The following is an 18,475-nucleotide window of genomic DNA, read 5'->3' on the forward strand; positions in this document are numbered from 1 at the left end:
CACCTGCTGAACAGTATCCCAGTTAGTACCACTTTCACCATGTAATTAGGTAAGCTTCATTGTACTTTCATTGTTCTGTTGCATATTTTTAGCTTCAATCACTGACGTTTGCTAGAAACAGCATTCAATAATGGTGTAAAACCTGCTTCTTTGAAATTATACTAGATAGCTTTTGATGTGGATTTTATGCCATGACTCACACTGGCATTTCTGATTTAAAGGCACACCACTTCTTCCTAGATGGACATTGGGCCTGATTCAAAGTTGATTGCTGATGTGCGAATTAGCAGATCAAATTCTTATCAATTGCGCATGTGTAAAGATTGTGGGGCATCATCGCAATCATCCTCACAATTGACAGGAAGGCGGAGTTTGAGGGTAGAAACCTGACATGGGAATGCCCAAAGAAAACATACGTGCCAAGGCGTTTTAAGGGAGGGTTTGTGATGTCAGCATCACACTGACAGAATGACCAGTAGGGTCACATTTACACAGACTGGAAAAATCATTTGATGGTTTGAGAAATGTGTATGGATTTGCAACTGGATAGCAATAGAGAGATCTTCGCAATGCATTCGCAGATTTACACAGGACAGGCTTTCTTTCTGTCTACATGCAGTCATCTGCAACTTTGTAGATGAGTGATAGTGTCTGAATCAAACCCAATATCCCTTTATATTGAAATTAAGAGCTCACAACCATGTATAACACACATCATAATCAAGTGAATATTTGTATTAACATAATCAAATGAAAATTAATATTTTCATCTATTTTTATGTAATTTAAATGTAAGAACAATTCATTATAAAGGTAATGCAGGAAAGATCACAAATATCTCCTATCCAATATGGCCTACTGTCCCCATAAATTGATCAAGCCATTTTCAGATCCTCACTGTGGAAACCTTAGTCATCTTTAGATGACGTTGGTGTAGCAACCTGCTTCTTTCCTATAGAAAGTCCCGGTAGTGAAGAGAAATCCAATGGGATCCCCCCCACCACTGCTCTCTCCTCATGCTTTAAAAAAGCACTTAAACTTAGGGTCTGCCCAATGAAAATTACTCACTCATTTCAGTGTATTGCTTCCCGGAGTTCTGCACAATTAGGTTTCAGAGTACTTCTCATCCACTGCCCCCCCTGGAGATGGAAAGACATTTTTACAAGAGTTTGCAGATATTGTTGCTGGGCTAGTTCTGGAACACCAAATATGGCTAATCCTCAGGGATTTCAATGCATGGGTCGATGATGAGCTATCATGCCTTGGCCAAGATCTCATGTACACAATGAATGCTCTTGGGCTCACCCAAGTCATCCCCTCTGCTACACATAAAAGTGGTCACACTCTTGATCTTATCTTCCAGATTGGATTAGAAGCCTCTGACCTAAAGATAAACCCCAGTCACATGGTCAGACCACTACTCAATATGGTTCTCAGTCGCAACCCCTCAAAATAGATATTTGCCCATGGAATTGACCAGATATCGCCCAAGGAGGGGTATAACTCCTCAAGCCCTGGCAGCTAACTTGGACCTCTTGGCACTAATGGGGACCAGTAAAGATCCATGTTCCCAAGTCCATTATTATAACAGGACTGTGACAGCTGCACTGGATACTATCGCCCCTGTGCATATATGACTCTGCAAACCACACCATCAAGCACCCTAGTTTGACAACAGTATTAGTGATCTCAAGAAAAGGGGTTGTATACTTGAAAGACGATGGAGGAAGACAAACCTGGCAGAGGATGAATTAAATCTAATCAAACACATTGGAAAATACCAATCAAAAATCACCAGCAAAAAAAACAGAGTTCCTTTCAAATTAGATCATTGCAACAAAAATAGGCCCGCTCAGCTTTTCCGTACAGTGGAGATGCTTTGCAAACCAGCATGTCTGCAGCCTGATGTAATACTCTCCCAGTCAATATGCAATAAATTTGCAAATTCTTTGCAGATAAAGTATCTATCTTCCGGGCTGAATTCCCCACAGTGACACCAAAGGAGTACCAACATACCAAGCCTGCCAGTGTAAGACACCTGCCTTCATGGGACATCTTTGACCAAGTGGATGTACAATACATTTCTGGAATTGCCCGTCTGTTGCGTCCCTCCTCCTGTGATCTGGACCTTACATGACCAGGGCCCAAGGTACCTGCAGCAGCTTCTGATTCCTTACTGTCCTACTCGATTACTACGATCCATTGAAGGAGGACTACTAACAGTACCCAGAATTTCCCTGAATTCATCTGGGGGTCGAGCGTTCAACTTTGTTGCTCCAACTCTATGGAACTCTCTTCCTTTCACAGTGCGAGAAGCCTCCACTGTAGAATCATTTAAAAATAGACTACAGACATACCTATTTACTCAAGCATTTTACTGATATCTACTGTTAAGCTTGTTTTGTATTTTGAGCTGTAAAGACAATGGTAAAGCACTTTGAGTTCTATTGGGAGAAAAGTGTTATATGAATATCATTATTATTATTATTATTATTATTATTATTATTATTATTATGTGTGAGCCCAAATTCACATGTGTTAATTAGCACTGCCATGTCAACTGTCACATCGAATCAGCTATAGCCGCACCATTGAACTAAACAAAGAAAACTGTGCAAATGGAACAGGACACCGATGCTCAAGCTTAAATACTGTAGGTTTTAATAATACATACAGTTCAGTATCTAAACAGTTCCCAGTCAAGAAATATAATGATCAATAAAGCTATAAGTTATATGCATCCATTGTAAATCTGCTATGGTAGCTGCTCATACTATAGGTTCCTGTATAATGTAACGTTCAATTCAGCTGATTCAATTGCAGCCATCGCTCCCCACTGGACATGTATGCTAATATGCAGCTATTAGAGCTATTCAATTGTTGCTCTGATCGGACACCTATTAGCATATTATACAAGCTGACCTCCCTAGGTTTAGCCAAGCAAAGTAATTACAACTATTTCATGCTTCCATGTGGGCATCTAAACTAATAGGGCTTTGGACTTTAAACACATTTTTTTTATCACATCAGGCTATAGCTCCATCCACACGGAGCGATTGGTCGCTGAGCGATATATCTCTCAGCAACCAAATTGCTGTGTGTCCCGTTTTCATCAGCGACCAGCGGTGGCCGCTGATGAAAACAAGACACTCTGCCGGGGGAACCGCTGGTCGCAGGAGCATTGCAGGCCCCGATGACAGTATGCACAGGAATATGGTTGCTCGGTGATCCCTGCTGTCATTAGTGCAGAGGAACCCGGCTCACCCCCCATTTAGTGCAGGTAAAGCCTGGGGGGGACTCCTTTATTGAGAAGTTCCCCACTCCCCCAGGTACCCTGTTCAAGGCTGACTAGCCACGATGAGCATAGTATGGGCGGAGGACCTTTATGTAAAAAGTGTCCCCCAGCTGTGGCATGACACTGTGGGCTGTTGGAGCTCGGTTCTGGTTCCAAATGATGGAGGACCCTCAGTTTTTTTTGTCCCCCGTATTTTTGTCAAAGAGTTTGGGGCTGGATTCAGAAATATGTGGGACCTCTGCAATTTTTTGTCCCTGTATTTTTGAAACCAGGTCCAACTCAATGAACCCTGGGCTGGTTTTGCTCAGGAGGGGGGACCCCCATGCCATTTTTTATTTAATTTTAACTTTTACACATTTTTTAAGACAGAACCATGCACATATTGCACTGGTCTGTACATGGTTCTGTCAAAATCATCTGTTATAACCTGGTCTATTTGTGTTGCGATTTTTGGTAACGTTTTTCCAAAAATGCATTCTATTAAATTTGCGGTTGTTTATTTTTTTTAATGGCAAAACATCTGGATGCAAATTGAAGTGTTCTCAAAATTTCGACAGTTCAGAAGTGCTATGTTTACCGCAATTTACATCCTATTAAGTTGGTGATTTCTGAAAAAACTTGAGAATTCAGACTTTTTTTACTTCAATTCACAAAAGTCGGAATATCTCATCCCATAAAAACGCTGCCATCTGTTGGCAGCAAGTGAAACTACATCTGGCTTTCGAAGCATTTGCTTTGAGCGGGCTTACTAGAGGATATATTTCAGGGAAGGGTTTAGTTGTGCAGTCACCCCAAAAAAACTCTCTCTAGGGTTTAGTTGTGCAATTTGCATAAAGTCATTGAAAGGCAACCACCAGTAGACTTTCTGGTGTCGACTTACTGAATTTCAAAATTCTGAATGCATATGTGTCCTCATATATCTTTTCTGCAGTGACGCAACACAGACCCTCGTGGCACACCATGCCACCTGTGAATCTTCTTGTGTCGGGTGTATCTTTTTTCAATTTTTTCAATAATCAATTGATCACCACACTCACTTTAGAGAATCATGAAAAAGTTTACAAAATCAGGGCGAGATCAAGGGGGTCTCTGGTAACCAACTTGTGGGGACCTGCAAAAATAAAGATTGCCCTTAAAAGCACTTTCCCACCCAAAAACAACTTACGTAAAGACTAGCTGGTTCACAACCTATGATATCCATGAGTCGTGGCAGGCCCAACAGCATTGTGAACTTGCAATTTAGCTACTGTACATTGTGTTTCTGCCAGGACACACTTGGGGAAATTTACTAAGATGTAAATTCTACTTCACATGGGTTGTTGCTATGGGCAACCAATCAGATCCAGGAGGGGGGGTAAGTGTGTGACAAGATGACCCAGAAAGGTGGGAGCACCCCGAGACACACTTCCTGGCGCTTAGCAGTGCTAGTGAAAAATATTTAGACAAATTCTATTATATAATTTTTTAGATTTTATACAGCTGCAGCATGCACTTCAATGAGTCTGCCTCGACTCACACAAAAAAGACAATTGGGGGGGGGGGGGGGGTTTGAAGTGTATTGCACTGCTGTCTTAGAATAATTTTTTGTTTAAAACACACTGATTGGCTGGATAAAAATAAATGCTGGACACACTGTTGTATTTTTGATTTTTATATAGAAATATAGAAAATTAGCAATATACATACATACATTTATTGCCTAAATATGAAAAATAAAATAAATATGAAAATAAAAACACAGATATATAAATACACAAAACAGCAATAATAAAATATCACATGAATAGGGATCCCGAATAGTGGTAATATAGTAACGTTAATTGCAGACCTTAAGTAGCAACTTGTTTTAAATGAAGCAGTCAATTTGCACTGGTAACAGGAGAAGGATATAGCCAAATCATATACTTGTTGTATAGACTGTAACAATTATAAGTCGTTGAGACGTAGACACCGCAATAGATGTTATGCTCACCGTTTCTTGTAGCACCTGCTTCGTGCTGGTTTTGGTGGAAAATATGAGAGAAGGGGGGGGGGAGATTTCTTCCTGCAATCGGGTCCAGATGTTTAAAGATTGATGACCCCTTTGCTTGAATGCCAATCACTCCTCTCGGCACTAGGCCGGTGTAGCCTGTATGCGGTATATGGATTCACCACATTGACCGCAGCAGTGAAGGAGTGAATGGGTTAATATTCCGCCGTATGATGTAAAAGTGCTGCTCCTCTGTTGTGGCGTGGAGAGCGGCTGGGGAATAGCTGATGGCTGGCAGCGGGGGGATTGTGCTGGACTTCAGCTTTGGTAGAAATAAAGAGTCAGCGGTGAGCCGGCAAATAGATCTGCACTCGTGGTGGAAGCAGAGTCGGCGTATTGCAACTTAATTACCGGCGGCGTGGAGCGGGTGTCCTTCTCCTGGGAGAACAAGTTGAGGTCTGCTAACGTGGATCACCTGGTTCAGGTAAGTGATGACGTCAACGCGTTTCGTCCCCTTCTTCTTGAAAAAGTTCCCATCAGACTTAGGGGACGAAACGCGTTGACGTCATCACTTACCTGAACCAGGTGATCCACGTTAGCAGACCTCAACTTGTTCTCCCAGGAGAAGGACACCCGCTCCACGCCGCCGGTAATTAAGCCGCAATACACCGACTCTGCTTCCACCACGAGTGCAGCTCTATTTGCCGGCTCACCGCTGACTCTTTATTTCTACCAAAGCTGAAGTGCAGCACAATCCCCCCGCTGCCGGCCATCAGCTATTCCCCAGCCGCTCTCCACGCCACAACAAAGGAGCAGCACTTTTACATCATACGGCGGAATATTAACCCATTCACTCCTTCACTGCTGCGGTCAATGTGGTGAATCCATATACCGCATACAGGCTACACCGGCCTAGTGCCGAGAGGAGTGATTGGCATTCAAGCAAAGGGGTTATCAATCTTTAAACATCTGGACCCGATTGCAGGAAGAAATCTCTCCCCCCCCCTTCTCTCATATTTTCCACCAAAACCAGCACGAAGCAGGTGCTACAAGAAACGGTGAGCATAACATCTATTGCGGTGTCTACGTCTCAACGACTTATAATTGTTACAGTCTATACAACAAGTATATGATTTGGCTATATCCTTCTCCTGTTACCAGTGCAAATTGACTGCTTCATTTAAAACAAGTTGCTACTTAAGGTCTGCAATTAACGTTACTATATTACCACTATTCGGGATCCCTATTCATGTGATATTTTATTATTGCTGTTTTGTGTATTTATATATCTGTGTTTTTATTTTCATATTTATTTTATTTTTCATATTTAGGCAATAAATGTATGTATGTATATTGCTAATTTTCTATATTTCTATATAAATATCAAAAATACAACAGTGTGTCCAGCATTTATTTTTATCCAGCCAATCAGTGTGTTTTAAACAAAAAATTATTCTAAGACAGCAGCGCAATACACTTCAACCCCCCCCCCAATAACCAATCAGATCCTGTCTACTATCTACTAGAGCACACTACTAGAGGTCTTCAACCTGTGGCCCTCCAGATGTTGTGGAACTACATGTCTCAGCATGCCCTGACAGTTTTGGCATGCTCTTATAGGAAGAAAATGTGGCAATGCATGTTGGTACATGTCGTTTCACAACATCTGGAGGGCCACAGGTTGATGACCCATGTACTAGAGGGTGCTAAATAAATAAGTAGATTCTGATTATAGATTTATCTATCATGCTGGATAATAATTGCCTGGACGATAGCGATTCACGGGATCACACTTCACTATCAATATGGCCCCTACTAATGTAGCGATCTAGCGAGATTGCCTAGAAAATGCCCCAACATTGCTGCATTTGTAGGTGCCATTACACTGTCGTATGTCAGTACAGACCTGCTTTTAATGTGAACAGTACAAAGAAGAGGTGTAAACAAAGCTATCTTATCCGATCATTGATCTGTCCAATCAGTTATTTTACAGTTTATTTATGACAGTGCCAGATTGAACCTTGTGGAAATCCTTAGGCTGTTGAAATCTCTGGCCTCCTTGTGATCTGAAAACTGTAATGGGAATCTGATGCCTATGTATTTTAAAGTGTTATTGGGTACTTTACATTAAGACAGAATTTTCTGTGCTGTGGGGCCGCTTAAAGGCCTACAGCCCTAGGGTGGTGCCTACTCTACCCATCTCAGAGTTGCCGACTTTTACAGTCTCCTCTCCGGGAGAACCCTGGAGAGGAGACTGTCAGCAGCACTTCTGGGGGCGGGGCCTGATGGAGATATCATTAGTCCCTGCCCCCAGTAATGCAAATACCGCAATAAGCGGGTCTTTGAGGAGGGGGTGGGGCTAACTTGATTCAATTTGCACATTTAGCCCCGCCCCTCCACAACAAACTCAGTGAATTGCGGCAATTTAAAACTCTGCCACCGGGGAAATGCTGGGGTTCACCAGTATCCAGGAGGGTTACTATCCTTTTGCGGGACCGGGAGCGGTTCCCGATTTTCAGGACCCTCCCTGCCATTACGGGAGGGTAAGCTACCCTGACCTATCTGGTGTGGACCCAGTGTCAGTTCTCCTGAACAGCAGCGGTCACAGGCATGTTGTCCCCCCAAGGTTTTGCCATTTAATCTGAAAAGGGGAATACTTTAAAAAAGCCCCTTGTACTAAAAAAAAACATATTTAACAGGCCAATATGCTTGCAGAATGACATCATTCAGTTTGAAAATGATTTTCAGTAGAATATACAAAAGCAAGTTTGGCAACACACAGCCTTAAATAACTGGTTTTAAAATATAGAATTGTTGGCAACCTAATCCCAAATACACTTTTACAATTTCTCCATCTGTTAATAGTTTTACATTTAGATAGTCACAATATGCAACAAAATAGGTGACCAAGAGGTCAGAAAGCAAGAGCTTCTTGCCAAGAAATTAAATCTCCACAGAGGTGTAAAAGGCAGAGATTTCCCCCTGTAGCCTGGCCCCTTTCTCCTCTGTACAGCCCAATGATAATTGCAAACAAACGCCTATTCACTCTCTTCTGATTCGTGTCCCATTTTCTCTTTCCACAGAAACGATGTGTCATCTGTAACTCACCCTGAAGCTGCATTTTTGTATTCAAAGCTGCAGGCAGGCACACAGCATTTCCTCTGCATGTTCCTGCTGAACACAAACTGGATTGAGACAAAATACATGTTGTGTTGACGAACACCCCAGGGATTTGTCATACCATGGATTACAGATTTTCACGGTAGGTTCAAAATGTAATTCTTGCATGTAAATCTGAATAGTTACACTTCTCTAGGTTTTAAAGACCACAGGCATTTTTTCCCACACTAATTACAATAACAAATGCAGGTCCAATAATCCATTAGATAAAGTATGAAAATGTTCCAAATAAACAAAAAAATATATATATATTTTAAATGGCTATAAAAGTAATGCATGTTTTTATTTGAAATTCCTTGACAGTTATGCAGTACATTTATTATACTGTTTACGCATATAAAATTTTATGGTTATATGGAAATGACAAGTTGAATGACTTTAGTGTTGATGAATTATATTATTATTGTTAAAATGCTGATTGCTATAAGCTTGCAGAAGTGCGGAATAAAACATTTTTTGCAGATGTCTTGGAAGTGACAATAAATTTAAAATTTTCTTAAAGCCATAATGATGAAGAAATCTGATGAGCAAGAGTGACATGTTTAAGTATTAGTTGCATTATTTTATTTATTTTATTTATATAGCACTCACATATTCCGCAGCGCTTTTTCCGAGAATATTTGAGCATTCACATCAGTCCCAGCCATGATGGATCTATATTCCCTAACACATGTACATGCACACACATTCATTCCTACTATTATGCTTTTAGATTGTGGGAGGAAACCAGAGTACCTGGAGGAAACCCATGCAAGCAAGGGGAGAATATACAAACTCTGCACAGTTAGGGCCATGATTAGAATGGAACCCATGACCGCAGTGCTGTGAAGCAGTAATGCTAACCATTACACTGTCCGTGCTGTCCATATAGAAAAGAATTCCTTTATTCGTCTCACATACAGTATGTTGCATTTTTGTGCAATCTCTGCTTATTCGAATAATAATACCATTATAAAGTTCTTAATAAAAACAGTATTGCACATGATGAAGGATATATGGTACTGTACATTTGAACATTTGTACATTTGTACATTTCTTTCCATTTACCAATTTCCATATACAATATTTGTGTTCTAGTGTAGACCTGTCAAAATGATTTAACATTATCGATTTCATAATACATCAAATATGTATCAAACATCTGAGTTACGGATAAAATGCAATATATTCTGTTTTCAAAATTGCCAAATTCAGGCTTCAAAAAACCCTATAATCTATGAATTCTGTTTGCTCTAATTTTGTAAATACATACATTTAGATTACTTATAGTAATTCATTTTGTGTCACTGAATAATGTATGTGTCGTAGGAAATTTATGGGAAAAAAGCAGTGTAATATTTCGAGAAGTAACTGAATTTGAGATATTACCATTATTAAGATCAATTTAATTATATTGTTATATATTATTTATTTTTTTTTCTTGTGCAGCTGATTCTGTTTGTGAGCAGCCGTAGGAAAATTATTATTACGTAGCACTTAATTTTGTCTATAACAGATCTTTCATTATCTTAGTCTGAACCACTAAAATACGTACAGTACATCGCTTTTCTAGTGGAGATGTAAACTATGTAACAAATATCTTCCAATAATTCAAATTTTTCCATATAAATTACATTTTCCATTTATACAGCATATGTCAAGCTTTTTGGATAATGTAGTCTCACCAAAATCTCCCTATTGTTTATCAGTTTATCCCAAGTATCTTCTAAAGTTTGCCAACATATTCAGAATATACCTGAATGTATATAAAAGTATCCCTATTTGTCCTCAAGAGCTTAAAATTTTTTTTTTCTGTATTATTTAATTATATTTCATTGATTACTTGTAAACCAAACTGAATTTTAGCATTATTTAATTGCTTAAAATCCCGTTTTAATGTGTCTTGTGCACAAAATATTGCTTCCATATTGAAATATTCAGCTATTCTAAATGATATATATATATATATATATCTATATATATATAGATATATATATATATATATATATATATATATATATATATATATATATATATATATTTTTTTTTTTAATATAGACGTTGAGTCTAGATTAATCTCTGCATTGAATCATTATTGGCAAAATACTTTAAATGAAGATATTTATTTTATATATTTATCTTCTTTACATTGTACAATTTTGCATGTGAAAAAAATATTTCATGGGTACAAATAGGTGATCTTCATAGGAGGGATTACAAAATATGCATATAGCTTAATACAGTAGTGACACTTTATATTATTGCGTTTCACGAAAATAGCTATTTATACATTTATAATTATGCAAAAAAAAAAAAAACAGTAAAATGAAAAGTACTTCATATACAGGTTTTATATTATAAATACAGGGAAGTCCGGCCTCATCTTACCCATGAGTACTAATAATCACAGATCATTTCTCACAACTAGTGTGCCTGTGAAAATGCATGTGTATGTACCCATGATCCATAAGATTAAATAGTATTTACACTCCCATGAATGGGTCACAAGTGGGTTTGGCTGGTCACAGTTTGGATGCATACTGGATACGGTCATTTGGTCTACAGCAAGTTGGTCGACATGTGTTTAGGTCAACAGGTCATTAGGTTGACGCAAATTTTAGGTCGACAGTCAAAAGGTCGACATGGGGTTTTCACTGTTCTTTGAGCCAACATGTGCCGACAGGCGGTATTTCAAGCCCTACCATTCACTAGGGCGTGGTGGGAGAATAAAATAGTTTGCGGAGTGAAGCGAGTGATGCATTGCATTGGAAACTGTATCCATGTTGACTGTGTCGACATTCAGGTAAAAAAAAACAGTAAAAAAACCCCATGTTGACCTTTTGACTGTCGACCTAGACACTGTCGACCTACTTGCTGTAGACCAAACGATCCCAACCCGATGCATACAGTATGAGGATTTGTGGATAAAATGAGCGTGGACAAATCTGTAACTTGGTGTCTACTTTACGCCAATAAAGCTGCTCTCCATATATGTACTGTATGAGTTTGCAGAACAATATGTGTATCACTCAATATGCAAAGGCAAAACTGCTTTCCATTTTGCAGAAGGGACAGTAAATATGCAAAATATTGTGGATAGCGGTCAATATGTTCACTTCCAGGTACCTGATCACTTCCAGGTACCTGATCACTTCCAGGTACCTGATCACTTCCAGGTATCGGATCACTTCCAAATTCTTATTTTTTTTTAATACCTATTTTATACAGTATGTATGAACAATTCTTGTACTGTATGTTTAGGTGAAGCCTCAAGATATGTTTTTTCTGCATAGTACCACTTGCCTCATTCTCTACATTCCTTTCTTCTTACTTACTCACATTCTAATGCTGCTAAGTGGCAAGCTGACATTTCCCTGCACAGTATATACTGTATGGTATGGATGCATTGAATAGAAGCCCATGCAATAAGCATCATACTGCTATGTGACTCAGGGTGTTCATGAATTTAACTACTAATGAATAAAAAAAAAATTTCTCTCCTGAATCATAATAGCAGGCAGACTTCATGGACTATAGTTATATGTGAAAGCGTCATTACTCTTTCTTGCTTAAGACCAGCTAATACTGCAATTTAATATTTTCTATGTGGTCTTACAATATATATTACTTACCACTAATTCCATATTTTATACATTTTTACTGCAGCTTAAGACAATTTGGACCCAGTGAAAAAGTGTGATCTAGAATTGCAAACCACTGAAAGCAAAGTGATGGAACAACCTATTAAAGATATACTTCTGGGTGCTCCAAAGGCTTCAGACCCCATGATGATGGAAAAACGTGCCAATGACTGTGTGATTACAACGGTTCCAAGAGTCAATGAAACCCAACTGACTGCTGCAACAGGAGGAGCAGAACTCTCCTGTTACCGCTGCACTATCCCTTTCGGAGTGGTTATACTTATAGCGGGAGTTGTGGTTACTGCGGTGGCGTATAGCTTCAACTCTCATGGATCCATTATCTCTGTCTTTGGGCTGGTCCTACTCTCGTCTGGACTACTTCTGGTGTGCTCAAGTGCACTTTGCTGGAAAATCAGACAACGGAAAAAGAGAGCAAAGAGGAGAGAGAGCCAGACGGCATTGGTAGCAAATCAAAGGAGTTTATTCGCTTGAGAGTTGGAATGTCTACAGCCTTTAGACTGCATCTGGTCTAGATCATTTGGACAATCGGGAGGAGTTTTGGAACAATCAATCTGTTTGGAATTCTATGTGCATGGAAAACAGGCATTGAAGAGTATGCAATGATTAAAGGAGTGGGTCATTTTATTTTGAGAGCTGAGGGTCATTACACAGTTTGCATTTTAGTTTAATGTCACATTTTCCACTCACAGGTTGGATTTTAAATATTTCTTTTAATTAATAGAAATACTTTGCTGATTGGTTCAATAGTAGTCAAAACACCTATGGTGGTGGAAGTAAGATGTACTTTGTTTTTAGGGACAGTTGAGTAACTAAGTTGTCTGTAATATAGATGGCATGGTTTATGGTGATGTGACCTATGGTTTTTGAATAGCTCCTTTATTATTAATGTAAGCCACATTAATCTGTAGCCACTAGGAGCTGCCTATGAATAAATAATAATTGTTATTGCAGATGTTTTCAGTCTGTTAGAGGTTATACAGTATTTGATTACATTGAGAAATGACTTCTTAATTGAGTGGGGATTAATGTTTCATTTGCACATTTTTTTGTTAAAACTATTAACTGATAGCATATAGAACCAATAATATTGCACCATATTAAAACAGCATACAAGTTAGATGTTACATTAAACTAAGATCACACACACTTTGTAAGTAAGCTAATAATAGGTAAATATGTATTTACAAAATCCAGTAAATCAAATCAAGGCTATTATGATATTTATGACCGTATGTTTCTCTTTTATAGGAAAGCGATATAATGAATTAAAATGTAAAGCAATAAACACACAAAACTTATACAATACATTTATAATGGCAACATTAACAATATTGGCATTCATAATGTCAATAGATGATTTTTTTTTTCACGAATGATAGGGTTAGGCTTAGGGTTTGGCTGCAGTTAGAGTTAGAGTGAGATTGCTCCACTCACCAAAACATTACAGCATGGTCAATGGCCATTCGCAATATTGACTTTTCGCCAATGTCTACATTATGGGGTGGAGTTTCTGAATGTCATCATCCTGAACATTGACTTTTTTTTACCACACCCAGAACATGTATACATTATAAACCAGCAAAAAAGAAAACATTGATTTTATTATATTGTTGTAATTCATTTATGTATATTTTTTGGCAATAATCGAAGGACAGTTATCAAACTATTTTGTACTCATTACATGTTTGCCCATGGACAGAGCAAAGACGAGCAAAGGGTGGTCCATCGGGTTACCAATATAAAGTTAGGTTAATGAATATCAAGAGTATAGCGATATTTGTAGAAAAATTCTACTCTGTGACAAAATTATTATTGGGAAAGAAACATAATGGTGAGTAAGAGACTATAGTGCAACACTAAAAGCTTAATAGTTTCCTTTCTTGGAATCACTTGTAGAATACCTCAGTAAAGAGTCAAAGCTTCATGCTGATGCATTCATGTAGTTGATATCATACTGTAGAAATTGTCCCCGGCTTAAAAACATATTTATGGTACATTTGTCCATAGACCCCCAATTTGAACCATGATGATGAAATTGAAGGTTCCCTTTTTATGCTTGAATCATACTTGTCTACTCTCCTGAAAGTCGCAAGACAATACCCCCATCATATAACCATTGATCATAGATGCAGGGGCGTAACTATAGCACCGCGGGGGGCGCTGTGCATGTGGGGGCGCCGGGGGCTGCGGTGCTATAGTTACCCCCCCAATCCCCCGCAGACTTACGTATCTTGCTGGTCCCGGCGGCTCCGTTCTTCTGATGAGGACCACAACAAAATGGCCGCCCCCATATAGCAAACAGTTCTCTGAAACTGTCTGCTGTACGGGGGCGGCCATTTTGTGGTGGTCCTCAGCAGATGAACGGACGGAGCCGCTGGGACCAGCGCGATAGGTAAGACGGAGGGGGAGGGGGGGGGTTAGCATAGGAGGCGGGGCGACGGGGCGGCCGGGGGGGGGGTGCTCGACGGGGCGGCGGCAGGGGGGGTATGGGCGCCCCCCCCTAACAGCGGGGGGGCGCCCAAAACGTCGCTACGCCACTGCATAGATGTAATAATTTTTTTATGTTGGCTGAAAGTCATGCCATGGAATCCAACACAGATTAACCCTGTATATTAGGATTTATGATTAGAAAGCAGGACTCCATATTTTATGGACATGAATTGGGCAAAGCATGTCCGTAATGTTTACATTTTCAAAATGCTAAAGTTACAATTGCTTTTTATTTAAAACCCTATAGAAACCATCTAGCAAATGGGTGTGGATAATTAGCTTGACAGTAAATAGGCCATCAATACATTGACTACAATTGGTTGATGGTCATCATATTAAAAAGTTGGATCTGGTCTAGGTTGACATTGACAAGAGGTCAACACAAGCAAAATGTCGACATAAAAATGGTAGATACAGGTAAAGTTTGACATGCGTTGAAGTAGTGGTCAACCTACTGTTGACCAGATCACTGTAGACCTATATACCAGATACCATAGAAAATATGCCTGGTAACTGCACCCAAATTAGGCAAATGTTTATACCATATACTTGGACAACATACTGCTGGGTTGTCATTCCCACTGCCCTGCTGCTTCTCTGTTATCTCCTTAGAGCACTGCACTCAGAAAAAAAATAGTGCTGTCTGTTTTTCAGCACAAAGTGCGAAAATGCAGCATTTTAGTTCTAAAAAATGTAGTTATTTTCTGAACAAGAAGTGCAGACTGGCAGCAGGTCAGTGTCCGACCCCGCAAGGTAAGCCAAGAAGACTATAGGCGTGATTTATGTTTTTTAAGTAAAGCAAAAAAGCAGGCAACTTGGTAAAATTAGATTGCACTGCAGGAAGTGCAAATGTGCAGATATATTTAGAATTTGGTGGGTTATATATATATATTTTTTTTTTTATTTTTTTTTGGTGCAGGATAAATACTTGCTGCTTTTGCATGTTTACAGCTTTATTTGTAAATTGCAATTCAGATTTCAGTTTGAACTCAACCCACCCAAATCTAACTCATCTGCCTCTCCTGTAGTACAGTACAATATAGTTTCGACTAGTTGCATGCTTTTTTTTAAATTATTTTACTTACAGTACAAGCATGAATCAGACCCAGTGTTCTTCCCTAAAAGTCTTGGGGGCCACATCATGGAAATGTTGCTATGGGATCCACAAGTTTGTGTGTATGCCCACGATTAATGCGTTTCCTTTTTACAATTACCAACATTTGTACATTAGAAATTATACCCCTCTGAGCCTGAACGGCAGGCTTAGATGGGTAGAACAGCTGTTTTAAAGTGAGTCCAACTAAATTTTATATATATATATATATATATAAATATATATACACACACACACACACATACATACATACATACATACACAGTATACTGTATACACATATATTTTTTTTCTCAAAACAGATCATAGAAGATTTCAGTGTAGTCATTTATCCCATTTTCACAGAGCTCGACCTATATTATATCAGGTTTGTTCAATTTCATGCCGAAAGGGTGTACAGTGTGACAGATACTGTACTTGTGATACAGTATCTTCAAAAGTCACACTTAAGGTTGCCGCACACTGTGCATTTTGGACCAGATTGCATCACATCTGATCAGGGTTGCCGACTTTGAGGCTGCTCTCTCTGGGAGAGGTCATCCGGGGGCGAAGCCGGTGTCCGGGACGTAAAAGTGGTGGGAATATTCAAATACACTAACAAATACACTAGCACGTGGATGTGCCCATTGCTAGTGCATCACCATGACCACAAAAGGTATTACAGGCATTACATAGTGTGGGGAGGTGCCACGATGATGCAAATTGCTTCATCTGGTACGCACAGACCCCCTAGCTGTGGGAGGCTGCCGCAATTCCAGGGGACTTGTCAACCTTTTCGGGGGGCCAAGAAAGGATACCGGCCAATCAGGGAGGGTAGTCAAGTATGCATCTACTTCAAAAAGCATGAAATGTGCTAAAACAGCATGTGTTTTCAACTAGAGGCGATCTAGACCGAAAGCAATGTGCAGCACATACTTTTTATGCTATGCAATGTCTTGTGCACATTGTATCGCACGGGCAAAACGCACTATGTGTGGGCATCATTACATTTTTAAATCAAGCAGTCAAGTTGATCTGGTGTGTTACTATATTGTTCATTTGTGTCATTGCTTTTTTTATTACCTCACTTTGTGGTATATAATGATAATACACAACATTCATTTCATTCTCTTTATTTATCTACTGTAGATGGACAATGGATTTCATTGCTGCACTAAATATATTTAACACTTATAGTGGGAAACTGGTTGGACAGATATAACATTTAAAAGTTTGAAGCTATAGAATAACTATTAGATTAAAAGTGCAAAAAAGTCTTGGGAGTCTGATGGACAAGAAAACAAATCTATAGGGGATGTCAGTACTTAATGCTGCAGTGGATGATATTGGTGGTACTTGTAGATGTTCTTTTTGTTATTGTTGTATTTACTGTGTAGTAAAATGGCTAACTGTAATTCTATTTGGTAAAAGTGCGATTTGTAAGTAAAAAGTGTCAACGATTTGTAAATGAATGATAAACCTATTAAACCTAGCACTTTTTGGTCTCTTTTTGTATAAAATATAAATTTTATTAAAAAATAGTGCTGCTGACATATTTGTTATGTTTTATGGTATGCTATGGTGTGTCAGTGGTGTTAAAATGGATTATACCTTTTCAAATAAATAGTTTTTATATTTACAGTAAGTTCAGGGCAGTCAGTGTATTAAACCACAAAGTAACATAAAATATGCTCTTATGTAATCAGTACCGCATAGTGTCTCGCACTAATACATAACACCAAAGGCGGTATGTATTAAAATACTTCGCCACCCCTCCACAGTGATGCTAGCGCATATGTATTAACATATGTGGCTAGCATCGCAGTGCAGTGATGGAGGCCCCCCACGATACCGGAGATGTATCAGGTGCCGCCTTCTCTTCTACAGCTGGAAGGACATCCAGCTGTGACATATGCTAGGGGGAACAGGAGTTAAATGGAGGATGGGGGTAGGTGTCTGTTGAGAGGGTCGGTGGTCGGCGATAGAAGCCTTCTATAGGGTATCGCAACCCAAAGGTAGCGATACCCTGCCCTGCGAAGACACAGCAGCCGGATATTAGTACATTTGAAAATGCAATAAAACCGAAATGGTCACACCTAGCAATTACATGCATCTTCACTGTGGGTTAAGTAAGTGAGTATTATTTATATAGCGCACTTTCTCCAATAGGACTCAAGGTCAGTATTGTTTCCCAAAATACTTTGCCATGGCGGTTTTTACTTATGGGCTGCAGGACTGCAAATTTAGTCCCCCTTGGCAACAAGCAATTTTAGTCCCCCTTGCCAACAAGCAATTTTAGTCCCCCTTGGCAACAAGCAATTTCCCTCTTGGCAACGAGCCTGAAGCCCATTGTCAACGAGCATGAAGCCCCTTGGCATCAAGCATGAAGCCCCTTGGCAACAAGCATGAAGCCTCTTGACATCAAGCATGAAGCCACTAGAAATGAGCATGAAGGTAAGTGGCACTTGTGTCAAAAATGTGATGGGCGGTGTGTCATACAGTATGTAATGGGCATCACGATGTGTGGCACAATGTATAATGGGCATTACAGTTTGTTATATAGTATGTAATGGGCATTATGTGTAATTGGCATTAGGGCATGTGGCTTTATGTGTAATGGGTATTACAAAGTTTGCAAAAATGTGCAACGGGCATTATGGTGTGTGGTATAATTTGTGATGCAATGCATCCTTTCTATCAGGCCATGCCCCCTTTTTGATGCACAAGGGCCCCACCTGCTACAAACTGTGAGGGGGCGCAAAACATGCCTTTGCTCCGAACACTGTGGCACCTAGCTATACCACTGT

General features: G+C 39.4%; 1 protein-coding gene across 2 annotated transcripts in view; it reads left to right on the forward strand.

The window, feature by feature from the left end:
- TMEM100 (transmembrane protein 100) overlaps positions 1-14,360 on the forward strand; it is a 49,490-nt gene extending 35,130 nt beyond the window's left edge. For both annotated transcript variants that reach the window (XM_083148640.1, XM_083148641.1), the window contains exons 2-3: positions 8,348-8,526; positions 12,090-14,360. In XM_083148640.1, coding sequence (XP_083004766.1) covers positions 12,155-12,556 — 402 coding nt within the window. In that variant the 5' untranslated portion in view covers positions 8,348-8,526; positions 12,090-12,154 and the 3' untranslated portion in view covers positions 12,557-14,360. The remainder of the gene's footprint in view (positions 1-8,347; positions 8,527-12,089) is intronic.
- The last annotated feature ends 4,115 nt before the right edge of the window (positions 14,361-18,475 follow it).

This window comes from Crinia signifera, chromosome 6 (assembly GCF_055691185.1).
Source record: "Crinia signifera chromosome 6, ASM5569118v1, whole genome shotgun sequence".
Lineage (NCBI taxonomy): Eukaryota > Metazoa > Chordata > Amphibia > Anura > Myobatrachidae > Crinia > Crinia signifera.